This window comes from Poecilia formosa, unplaced genomic scaffold, assembly GCF_000485575.1.
Source record: "Poecilia formosa unplaced genomic scaffold, Poecilia_formosa-5.1.2 Scaffold8, whole genome shotgun sequence".
NCBI classification, from domain to species: domain Eukaryota; kingdom Metazoa; phylum Chordata; class Actinopteri; order Cyprinodontiformes; family Poeciliidae; genus Poecilia; species Poecilia formosa.
Window position 1 is genome coordinate 1,500,914 of NW_006799947.1, and position 12,097 is coordinate 1,513,010.

The 12,097-nt window shown below is 44.7% G+C and overlaps 1 protein-coding gene across 7 annotated transcripts; it reads right to left on the minus strand.

Annotated features, from left to right (window-relative positions):
* Positions 1 to 31: 31 nt before the first annotated feature.
* Positions 32 to 11,741, minus strand: LOC103153841 (rab3 GTPase-activating protein non-catalytic subunit-like). Of its 7 annotated transcripts, XM_016662032.1 has the most exons (36): positions 11,567 to 11,741; positions 11,351 to 11,476; positions 10,683 to 10,774; positions 10,342 to 10,459; positions 10,168 to 10,249; positions 10,034 to 10,081; positions 9,877 to 9,952; positions 9,687 to 9,788; positions 9,487 to 9,586; positions 8,761 to 8,859; positions 7,861 to 8,009; positions 7,690 to 7,769; positions 7,336 to 7,428; positions 7,105 to 7,244; positions 6,798 to 6,993; positions 6,535 to 6,678; positions 6,250 to 6,332; positions 6,100 to 6,164; positions 5,916 to 6,006; positions 5,678 to 5,799; positions 5,390 to 5,603; positions 4,986 to 5,083; positions 4,786 to 4,894; positions 4,550 to 4,710; positions 4,282 to 4,456; positions 3,872 to 4,042; positions 3,680 to 3,786; positions 3,109 to 3,175; positions 2,920 to 2,990; positions 2,799 to 2,834; positions 2,596 to 2,724; positions 2,187 to 2,402; positions 2,018 to 2,107; positions 1,704 to 1,928; positions 978 to 1,142; positions 32 to 636 (listed from the first exon to the last, which is right to left on the minus strand). In XM_016662032.1, the coding sequence occupies exons 2-36, from the start codon at positions 11,457 to 11,459 to the stop codon at positions 478 to 480; spliced, it is 4,182 nt and encodes a 1,393-aa protein (XP_016517518.1). In that variant the 5' UTR covers positions 11,460 to 11,476; positions 11,567 to 11,741; the 3' UTR covers positions 32 to 477. The 7 variants fall into 7 exon arrangements, with proteins under 7 accessions (XP_016517518.1, XP_016517526.1, XP_016517534.1 ...); XM_016662040.1 differs by lacking the exon at positions 11,567 to 11,741 and having other exon boundaries at positions 10,683 to 10,771; positions 11,351 to 11,560; XM_016662048.1 differs by lacking the exon at positions 11,567 to 11,741 and having other exon boundaries at positions 2,650 to 2,724; positions 5,390 to 5,600; positions 11,351 to 11,560.
* Positions 11,742 to 12,097: the final 356 nt, after the last annotated feature.

Here is a 12,097-nt window from a genome sequence, read left to right on the forward strand (position 1 = left end):
TGTAAGTGAGCTAATCTAGTCCAACGTTTGAGAAATGTCTTTATTCTGCATCAGAGCCCTGCTGGACATCAAACTACAGAACACAGGATGCGGCTAATACAGAACTGTCTGCATATATAAATAAAAATAACATCCTTCTCTTCATTTATGATACACGTGCTGCCTGTGCGAAAGCGGAAATGACCGATTCGGGTCCGAAATGCCCCACAGGACTGATGATGAGATACAGTAAAACTAACATGCCCCGATCCTCAACATGACTCATCCTGAAAACACAATACACAAATATTTAATACCATTTATGTTACATGCACAGAAACCTGATGGGCTAATAAAACAAACAAACAAAAAAAAGTTAAGAGCCATTTTCTTTAACACTGAACTTAAATCGGAATCATGATTTAAATGATGAAACATAGATGATCATAATGATTTCTAATGTTCAGCTGTGGGGTTTTGGTGCCGAGTCAGCGGAAATCAGTCCTCATTGGACAGAGAGAGGACTTCCACGGCTTCCAGCAGGTGCAGGGCCAGGCTGTACTGGGCGTGGTTCTCTGGCAGCATTTCAATCAGATGGCTGACCAGTCGGCTGGTCTTGGACAGAGAGACCAGGGGGCATCTCAGCTCGCTGGGATCCTGCAGCATACAAGACAATTATTAGATGTCAAACAATTACACCCAACCGAATTTGAGTAGTAAAGCCAGAAATTAAAGGATTTAGTTTCCCCTTTAACATGTGAAAATTGGTCAACTAGATTTAAAAGTGGCTTTTTTTTAAAGCTTAATGTTGGGAGGCCTAGTTAAAGGGTCTCACGATATGCTGCTTTAGAGTCTTTTACAAGCTGCTGTGACCTCAGAAGGCAGAAATGACTCCAAATACAAACTACACACACTGCCGACCTGTGCAGGGTGTACCCCGCCTCTCGCCCGCTGAAGCTAGGCAGCTGCACCCCTCGCAACCGTTGCCATTGTCTTACCATTGCCTTCAACCAGGTGCAGAGGGTTGGAGGCAGGCGGGCCAGCAGCTCCATGGCAGCCTGCGTCTGGTTCTGGTTGTGAAGCAGGGAATAGCTGAGCCTCTGACCGGTCAGAACCAAGAGATGGGAGCCCAGAACTTCCTTATCTTCCACCTGCAGAATCGCCTAGAAGGCAACAGCGGGTGTCGATGCAGAAGTTATTTCTCTATATAGTATTATTGCAGGAATATAGAGAATAAATGAAGGAATTGTCATTGTTTATAGAACTGAAGCTGATCCTAAGTATCCAAAATTCAAATGTTTACCAGGCTCAAATGTCCAGGATTCTCAGTCCTTTCGGTGAATTTTTAAAACGTGAAGACAAAAGTTCACAATGAATTTAACTCCGATGTTTTTATAACAGTCAGACTTGACGTGTATTGAAGGATGGGTTGTGCAGATGGAAGGACGGAATAAAGTTTGGACAGACAAATGATCTTCTGTACTTGACCCGGTCTGGAAAATTCCTCACTGAAGTTTCATACTTTTCCCGATTTTGTCAAACAGTTTAGGGCCCCTGGTTTTAAATTAATATCAGTGATTTCTCTACAAACCTTTTAAATGTTTTCTGTGGCTCCCTGAACATTCATTTAAAAAAGATGAAAAGACAATCTTGCTGTTTCAAAGGCAAATGTTTAGAAATATGGGAAGACTCAAAACTGTCTGCCATCATAAGACATCACTCACCTCCTCAGCTCGCAGGTCGAGGCCCTGGTTGTAAAGCTCGCAGACGAGGTGCCGGCGCAGGATGTCTGGGTTGACCTGGAGCAGGGATCCCAGGTCCATGCACAGGGAGGGCCACCAGTCCGCTTTCGGCCCATCAGAGGGCAGCGACGTGAAGGCAGGCGCTGGGGAGGAGCAGGAAGCGTCGTCTGTCGCCTGCACCCATCCAGTCAGCACCCGCAGGAGGAACTTAACCAGAACAGGAAGTATGAATGAGGACAGACTTCAAAGATAATTTATAAAAAAAATCGCCCTCTGCATTTCATTCCACCACTCACCTCCTGTCGTAGTGAGACCAAGCCAGGATCCATGTCTCCACTGGGCATCAGCTGGATGGTGGTAAGATCTCTGAAGAAAGCGTTCTTACCCTAAAAAAAAAAAGACAAATACAGACCGAGATGCACAAAATCTATGACAACAACCTGCTGCGTTCGTGTGTGCGCTCACCTTGCTGTCGAACAGACTGAGCGGTTTGACTTTAACGCTGAAGCTCATGGCGGCGTGCAGAAGCGTCGCCAACAGCCAGTGGTGCTGCACCAGAGGGTAGTGAACGCCTTTCTGCTCCAGGGCTAGCTCGGCTATGGAGGCGGGCCCCTCGGCTCCGCTCCACACCTCCTCCACGGAAAGCTCCGGAGTTGGAATCTCCTCCATGGCCGAGTCCGCCTGCAAGCATCCGCCCCGCTTCAGTAAACCCAGCAGCTTCACCGGGCCTCCCCGTACGCATTCACAGCAGAGCGACATGCGTCAAACCCAACACACCTCCACGTGCATCCTCATTTGTGAGGCCTAATTAATATTCTTATGCCAGGCGTTGTCCACTCTCCATGCTTCACTCGTGTTCTTTTCATTTACTTACGTAGAAAGGTATAAAGGACAAAGAGCTCTGATTCTTAACCAGTAATCCAGTCACCTCCATGAGGATCTGCAGCAGCTGGACGCAGCAGCCCAGGAACGACGTCATGGCTTTGTCTCCGATCCCAACATCCTGACAACAGAAGCACAATTCCTCAGTCTGTGAACCTCAACACTAAACACTGCGTTGCGCTGAGACAAACTTACCCGTCGACATAAGCGATCTTTTGGTGCTTTCCCCACCTTAAGAGGCAAAGCGTGTCATTTTGGCTCAAATAACGACCCAAAGTATATCTAGACTACAGCAGCTCGTAAGTTTGTGCCTCACCTTCTCCATGAGGAAAGCAGCTGCTGAGAAACGCTTGACGATGAAGGTACTCCACATCATTGTGGAAATACCTGGACAGAATCATTGGATTTACATTAAAGAAGTTTGGAAAAATATTTTGCAGGGGACATCAAATGACTGATGAATATCAGGATTTCCTTTGTATTATTGATGAGCAAAAAGACTGACCGAGTTGAATGTGAGGACTGGTGATCAACTTCAAATGTTCCACAGCAATGAATAAATATTGGCCCTCCTAGACAGTGGAAAACATGAAAATATGTATAAATATAACAAGAGTTATCCTCATTCTTCTGTATTTATTACAGTCGGGAGCCTGACTACACATTTTTATTCCGCTGAACATTTCTGGTTCTCTCCCAGGCAGTCGATTAAATTTATTAGGGATGTATTGAGAAGTTAGATGACATGCTTGATCTGCTGACTGGAGACCAGCCAGAGACTCAAAAACAGCCAGGACACGCTGACAATAAGGCTCTTTGTTTTAGATTCTGTTACTGAGTAAAGACGACTCAAAGTTAGACTATTTCCAGGTCCAGTGAGGAGCGAATGAAAGTAAATAGTCGAATCAAAGCTATGTCAGGAAAGAGTTTGGAGTTCTACCATCCAGTGATTTTTAATCATTTGAAGAATAGAGATCATTTTGTGTCACCTTTATAAAAGTGTACGTTTCAAAAATAAAGCTGGTATTCCCTAAAGGCACTAGTGTGAAATCAGAGCAGTCAGTGTATCTGTGCACCTCCGGGTCTTTGTTCCATTGCACCACATATTCCCAGCAGCAGTGGGCGAAGAGCAAGTCGGGAGACAAAGAATCTGGAAAACGCTGACAAACTGCCAGCAACAGCTCTGAGAAACAAGGACAGAAAAAGTGTCATAATGTGAAAATCCATAAGTAATCTAAAATCTGTGTGAAGTATCTCCTCATTGCCACCTGCTGTCCTGTCGGCCTCCTCCTGGCACTTCTCTGCCTCTTCTCTGTCCTCTTTCTGCTCCTTTTGGTCACCTGTATCTTGAGTTTCTTTCCTCAGGAGAATTTTCTTCAGTCGCTCCGGCGCCATGTTCTGCCTGAACACCCACTTGGAAACACTGTCTGCAATACCACCTTAAAAGACAAATGTAAGGAGGAAAACCCAAGATGTTAAAAAAAAGCAGTTGTGTCCCCTCCCCAGCAGTGAATATTAAAAATAATACATGAAACCCTTGTCATTAATAAGGCCATATATCTTCTGAGTTCACATATTCTTATTCTGCATCTGATGTGAGAGCATGAATGAGTGGAATTACTGGAAACCATTCAACAACAACAACAAAAACTCCATCATCCCTTCCTGCGGGTGTCACCTGTGCCTCCCTCCTGCAGCGTTTTGATGGAGCACTGAACTACAGCTCCCCCTGCTGTTCCCTGAGGAGAAGGCACCAACAGAAGAGTTTGCAGGACCAGGACGTCCTCCAGCTGACGGACACACACCACCCACTGCTCCAGCTCCAATGACACGGCCTCCCACTCTGACTGCAGCTGCAACCCAGCACAGCAAAGCCCAAACACTGAATATTTCTCTCAACGCCTCATAATCTCACATCTTCCACATTGGCAGGGCGTTGCTGTTACCTTGCTATCAGCCCTGCTTGTGATGCTCGCCTTGGCGGCGCGGTGAGCGACTAAAGCAGCCAGTAAAGCTGCAGCAGCGTTGTGAGACTGGATGCATGTGAATCGGACCTGCTGCCACCAGGGGGAGACAGACTGTGTATCCCATGACTCCTCGACAGCACCTAAAAACAAAGGAAAGAAAATGCATCATCTTTGTTTTCTAAATTTCCCCAAGACACATTGATAAGAACACAAACCGTCCATGTTGCTAAGTGCGATGAGCAGCGTGTGCAGATTTCTGACTGTTTCCACTGGCTTCTGAAGCACTTCCTTCTCCCTTTGCAGCCACACACTCATCAACAAAGACTACAAGTGTAGAAAACAGGCATTACCAAACCCTGGAAAAGTAAATGGTATTTACATTTCTAACTTCTCCGTCAGTGGGACGTAATCTTACCAGCAGCTGCTGTGGGCTGATGCCAGCCAGTTGTAATGTGTCACACACTTTATGGGTGGGACTTTTACCACATAAACAGCCCCAAAACATAAAATTTCCTGCAGAGAACAAACAACAAAGGCTGGATTAAAAACACGACTTGAGCACATCAAGCAGTGCTCACAAACTCACAAAAGAGGAAGTCGATCTGATTTAAACACCAATAGTTCTTAAGGTCTTTTTGAAGTTCTTGTTTGTATTTTGGCAACTTTTTTTTAAAACACATTTTCATTATTCATTTATGTTTAATTTTTCAAACTTTAAGTATGGAACCTAGAAACAGAAACCATAGAAAGATGACATTGATAAATGTGACTAATTCATTACATCGTGTCCGTTCAGGAGTAAAGGCCTCAAACTCTCACCAAGCTGGTTCCACTCTGCATCCGACCTGCGATTCACCTTCACCTCTCCGTCCTCGGCACACTCCAGCTGAGTGAGGAAAGCCTGAGCGGACAGCGGCGTGTCGGGAGAGTCCTGGGCGAAAGACACCGACGGTTTGGAGCTGAGCTGTGCGTAGCGCTGCAAGGCGGGACCGACACGAGACAACTCCTCCTCTATGCCTTCGAGGGAGTCCTGCTGAAGGGGAAAGGAGCCCGAGTTAGAGGGCAGGAACGCCGCGTTTGGTGTCGTTCATGCGTTTTGCCACAGACGTTTCCGGAGCAGGCCTCTGTGTCTGCAGCCGACTGCAGCTGCTGGATGTCCGAGTAGAGCTGAAGCAGCTTCAACTGGGAGGAGCAGAGCTGGAGTAGCGATGCTTCCACTTCATCTGCATCTATCAGACAGAAATACAAGCTTTGTTTTATTTTAAACAGATCTGAACTGAGATATGCTTAATTTAGCCATTTATTGACAGAAAACTTTCTTCAGAGGTGAAATTATTCACGCTACCTTGTTGCTTCAAAGCATCATGTAAGGCACTAGTAACGTTAGTCAGACAAGAGACCGGAGCGTTCCTGTTTGACAGCAGAGACTCCAAAGCCTGAAGGGGATCCAGAGAGAAGATTAAGGATAAAAACTATAAAAAAATACAAAGGATAATTTGATTACACTTTGATTTTTTTAATCTACAAACCTGCTTCTTAATGGCAGGGTGTTTGATTTCCAACAAGACACTTTTAGCTTCTCTCTCCAAGGAAACTGCAAACCAACCAGACAGAAACCATATGAGGAACAGTTCAGCGTCTCTGGGTCTTCACTCTGCTCTCAGTCGCGTGTCCATTACCGGGGTCCATGTCTCTGCTCTTCAGCACGGCGCTCAGTCTCTTCAGCAGGTGCATGTCTCTGGCGCGCTCGTTCTTTTTATCACTGAAAGAGAGAGACCGAGAAGGCCGACAGGGTAAGCCGTCACAAGCTTAACATTAGAGAAATAAACTAAGTTGTAGATCTTCTTAAGCTGTGGTAGCTTGAGAAGACCTCCAACATCATCGACTAACGTGACGTGCACGTGTTCAGATAGAAGCTGATTTCTCTTTGCGACATGTGATCAACAGCCCTGCTTTGTTCCAACCTGAGGGCCAGATGGAAGGGGATGTTGATGGTCCTCGGAGCTCCGGTGGTGGGATCCAGCAGACACACCTGCTGCGTGTGGAGCTGCCAGCCCTGACTGGTCACACTGTTTACTCCCATCAGGTGGTAGCCGGCATAAAGCAGCCTAACAGAAAATCAAGTCCACACATTAAAAAAAAAAAAAAAAAAAAAAAAAAGAGAAACAAATAGATGTCGCAGCTACTTTAAGCTCAGATTTAGTTGAAGTAAACAGATGGCGTGTACCTGCAGTGTTTGCCTACGGTGAATGCGCCGACTCGAGGACCCCGCTGCATGGCCCACACCTCCAGGATCCCCCTACGGGGGGCGTAGATGATGAGGAAGAGGGCGTGGCGTCTGGGGAGGGAGGCAGAGGGCGAGAATTCCCGATCGCCACGCTCCTCCTGAACTTGCAGCCACCCCAGCTGGGCGTCTCTGTAGCCTGTCATTCAGACCAAATAAACATCTTTACATGGCCACGTTTGTTCACTTAAAGATGGAATGGAGAACATCATGATTCACTTCCCCTGATGATGTTGGTTTCTCCTCTCACCTTTCCACATGCGGATGGCGGCGCCCCTCGCCAGGTCCAGCAGCGTCACTCTACCGAAGTCATCCGTGACTCCAGCAAGCGTGTTGCAAGGCGACAGACATATGGACTCACCGTGGCGCCGGGAATCTGGCAGACCGAATCTGAAGGTCCAGGTTGTCAGGTTTAAGGACAAAGGAAAGAGTTTTGAATATCAATATGACTCAGTTAGCATCCAGATATCATGAACAGTACCTGATCCCTAAGGGGGTCGCCGGCTCCACTTTAGGTTTCTGTTTCTGAGCTGCTTCCTCTTCGTTCTTGTTCTTGTTCCACCCCAACCATCCACTGAGAGCAGAACGGCAGGAGAAAAGCAAAACGACAAACGGAGGAGATAATTAAAACATGATTAGAAACAGGAGAAGTGGCAAAACTTATATCATGTATAATTTCGTGTTTCGAAACATGCTCTTTAGTTTTTAAATTCATATTCTGGACACTATCTACACTGATTTGTTTTTGTCTTGTGCATCATCTTCTCGCTCCTTCATTGTGTCGGGATTCTTTTTGTTCAGTTTTGATGCAAATGTTGCTCGCAGATCTCCGAACCTGGCAGCGTTGAAGAGCGCTGAGGTGAGTTTGCTGGCCACAGCCAGAGCCACGTGGGACAGGAGAGGCTGGGAGTTTCCCTACAGACACACAGACAGACCGTCGCATGCAGTTTTCCACAGAACAGACAATTACACAGCTTTAACACTTATTTACTCTCCTCACACACACCTCCACTGCGTAGTAAAATCCAGCGTACGGCCCAGTCCCTACAGTCACAAACTGGCTCATGGCAGGGGGGCTCCCCTTGACTGATGCATGGAACCCCCCCAAGATGGACGCATTCTTCATTTGGTCAAACACACACAGCGTCATCACACCTGCGACCAGAGGACAGACATAATTGTAGAGCTAAAGTACAAAGTAGAGCAGAATGCTGAAATGGAGGAAGATTTCATCACTGGAATAGAAGCTGGTCAGATGTGATGGGAAGATAGATGGAGATAAAACCAGATTGATCAAGGAGGAAAACCTGATCGATGAAGGAAAAGACTTAAGGCTAGAGAGGAATGTCACCTTCTAGGTAAACAATCTTAAGCTCACAGCAAGATCAAATCAGATACAGAATGACTCAGTCAAAGTCCATCTAATCTAATTCTTAATTCTTCTTAATCTAATTAAGAATCTGTGGCGAGACATGAAATGTGATATTCACAAAGGATTTCCATCAGATGTATCTGAGACTGAACTATTTTGCAGAAAGAAAAAATGACAAAAACAGGAAAATATCCCAAAGTACTAACTTCAAAAAGCTAGATACTGAAAGCAGATCGCACTTTTTAGATTTTAATTTGAGATACTGAAATGATTCCTTCAAATTCACATCTATCTTCTAATTTGTGTTGCTCTGTCCCATAAAATCCTATAAAGTACATTGAGGTTCAGGACTGTAATGTGACAAAATGTGGAAAAGTCCAAGCTTTACCAAGAGGAGAACAATTACATGAGCCTCTTATGTTTGTAGTTAAAATGCTTTAGGAACTCGTTTTAATAATTTGAAGGCACAACAGTCCAGAAATGAAAGACAGATTGTGAGCAATCAACTCATAACTGTTCTGAATTATATCTTACCCACACTGCTGTGGTCCACGATGGTGTCCATTTCCTGCAGACCCCACTTCTTGTAGGCCAAAGGAGGAGGGGGGACAACATCACTACCTGCTGCTGCAGCTGCACAGTGAGAGACAGTAACACTGTCAGTTCAATGTTTTAAACGTTTCCATTAACTGACACGGTGTGGTAAACACACTTCCATTTAAAGCCCTCAAAAGATTTATTAAAAGAAGACATAATGGAAAAAAAAAAAAAAAACACTTCTGCCTTTTAATACAAAAACACAGAGGAGAATCTTCTTTGCTAGATGATAACCACTCAGCAGGCGAACACACCCTCATACTTTTTCTGTATTTCATAACTCCAAATACAAGAATCACTCAAGGCCTTTCTTTCAACATCAAGCTCCTTCTCAATAAATAAAACGATTCCTTCAGACAGGATGCAAACTGCAGGAGATAAACTGAGGCCCTAAACATCTGCATTGCAGCTTCTAGAAGCACTGATCCTCAGAGCACTACGAGCTAAAATCCCAACAGCAGATCTCTACATAGCAAAAAGCTGCTAACCTGAATGCATCAAAAGAACAGGTTATGCCTCAGTTGTACCTGAAAGTCTCGTAGCAATCACTACATCCACCCAGCCAGCAAGAGAAAAACACGTCTGCGATTATCTCTGAGGAACAATTAGCACCACACGAGAGGCCTCCCTCTCTGCTGTGCATAACAAGTAAAGCAGCTGTACCTCTCGCCACCTGGTTCCTGCAGGCCCGCAGCGACTGAAAGAGGCTGAAGCCGTCGATGGTGACCAGCGCGGCAGGATAAAGGATGCTGAGCTCCTCGTGCTGCAGAGGGAGATTATCCGTTAGCTCATAACTAACACTTCAACCCCGGGTATTGTGAAACGTGTCAGCTGCGACCGATGCATTTGGGTTTCCCTTTTACCTGCTCCGTTACTCCAGGATGACGAGGGATTTCGTAGGTGCGACATTTAAGCCTCAGAACAGGGTCCACGTGTAGCAGCTGGGCCAGGAGAAGAACCCCACTCTGATTTGATAACACAACAGGAAAAAAAACACTGTTATCTAGACTGTCTGTAACTACAAGAGTTGAGGACGCAGAAACTAAAGAGTACCTCTGTGTAGAAACGGACATAACCGGATGTGAAGCCCACAACTATACAGGTCCAGTCGGGCCTCCCCGTGGAGCTCCTGTTGTCCAGAAACATGCGGTTAGGATATGGTCATATGGTCGTACCGTTCTTCTACACCTTGCAAGTAGGTAATTCTCACCTCTTCTGACTGGCCAGGGGGATAGCGATGACACTGCTGACACGCTCTCTGAAGAGAGACACATTATTCTGTGGATTACTGTCACTTCTCCTGTCGTCAGCTGATCTATAGTCAGAGTTTTGACTTTGTCTCACCCTTCTTCTGTGCTGAGGTGTCCACTCCAGGTCACGGCCAAGGTCATCTCCTCTCTGCCACTGTCATCTGTGCGCCACTTTGCTGGAAGAAACCAAAGCTTGCAATTAAATTACAGCGCTCCCAATACAGAGACTACAGAGAACTGTGTGTGTGTGATGGTTTTAATTTCTGACCTGAGAGGAAAGCAGCTTTCTGTTCTCGAGCCACAACCAGCAGGTCAGCGCAGGGCGACAAGGACACAACGCAGTCCTGAAGCCATGGCTGGCTCTGCCCCGACGGCTCTTCCTCTGCCTGCAGAGGACAGCCGGTGTTTGGACATGAAGGAGAATTACTACCTGACATACCGATGCTTCCAGAGATTTGGGACTTGTAAGTGTTTCTGTATGCAATTTCAAACACTTTCAGTTACTTCCCTTTAAATTATTAACATTTACTCCCTCTATGTTTCAGTTTTTTCTGGACATTTTGCACCCAAATACATAAGACTGAAACAGAGACAAAAAAAAACTCAGACCTTGGTGGAAGAAGCAGAATCTTCCTCCTTGTTTTCATCGTTATCCCATCCCGATTCCCAGTCAGAGGTATCCCAGGAAAGTTCGTTTTCTGCTGAGAAACATGAGAGACGATCTCAAGTCTGGATTATCCAGCAATCAATTCAAAGCAATAACTCAACAGTAATAAACAGAAAAACTCCCAATGGAGTCACATATTCACATTTAGAGCGAGACAACTAAAAAGATTACCATGACAGAATAGACGCTTAAAACAATATACTAGTTAGTTAATTTGAATGTGTTCTTTGTTTACAGCGAAATCTCTCGTTGCATTACAGATTTCTTTGAAGAACTGCAATCAGTAAAAGTTTCTTATATAGAGAATATTAAAAGTCACAGGATCTCTATGAGACATCCACATAATGCTCAGACAAAAGGAGGGCCATGTTTTCCTGTGTTAGGGCGCTGGTAACATCTGGATGAACGACACATATAGTAGGCTACATTAATTCAAATATTCCTCGGTATTTAACAATACCCATGTCATTATTTCCATCAAGAGAAACATTTCCTTGGGAACATTTCGGATTCATGCTCCCTCTTAGCTGCATTCAGCTAACATTACTCCATATAACCGTTTCATTGCTGCTGGAGCATCTTCACCAACATTTAGCACAGGTAAGCTCACCTGTTATATTCTTCTCTTCTACTGACTCTTTGCTCTGGTTCTGGAACAAGAAGTCCCGGACTGTTTTGAGCTCTTGGAGCCGACAAAACTCAAACAAGCTGCAGGACATCCCTCTCCCGTCCTGTCCTGTCAGGAACCGAAAAGAAGTCGAGGAAGAGAGTCAGTTAGCTTCCCTGCTAGCAGTTCAGAAGAGAAGCGCTGCTTTTGTCAACTTACGTTTCCGAATTTAACTTTACGATATTCTGTTAACTAAACAATGTTCCTTATTAAACTTGCACAAGCCCTTAGACAAATTTCAATAACTGTCCGCTGGGTTTATTTTGCCCATTATCTACTGCTTCCACCCAAATCTGTTGATGACACATCATTAGCATAACAACACTTTTCTGTTTCCGGGTTGGGCCTGTGTAGGAGATTTTCAAAATAAAACATTAACGAGAAACGCTTGTCTATACATTGAATGTCAAAAAAATGTCTAGAACTCAGTGGCAAATAATAAAAACAACTTAATCTTCTTTCAGGTCTGAGGTTTCAAAGTTTTCCAGGTCCATCCAAACTTCCATAAAAAGTAGCACTTCAGAAAGAGATAGTAATATTTTTGTTGTTGTTTTTGTTCCAGATATTCACTTAAGCACGTGCATTAACATAAAACAGTAATAGTAATGTTCAGTGACTACTAGAATTAGCTATTAATTAATTCGAAGAAAATGTTTTATTTATTTATTTATTTATTTATTTATTTTTCTA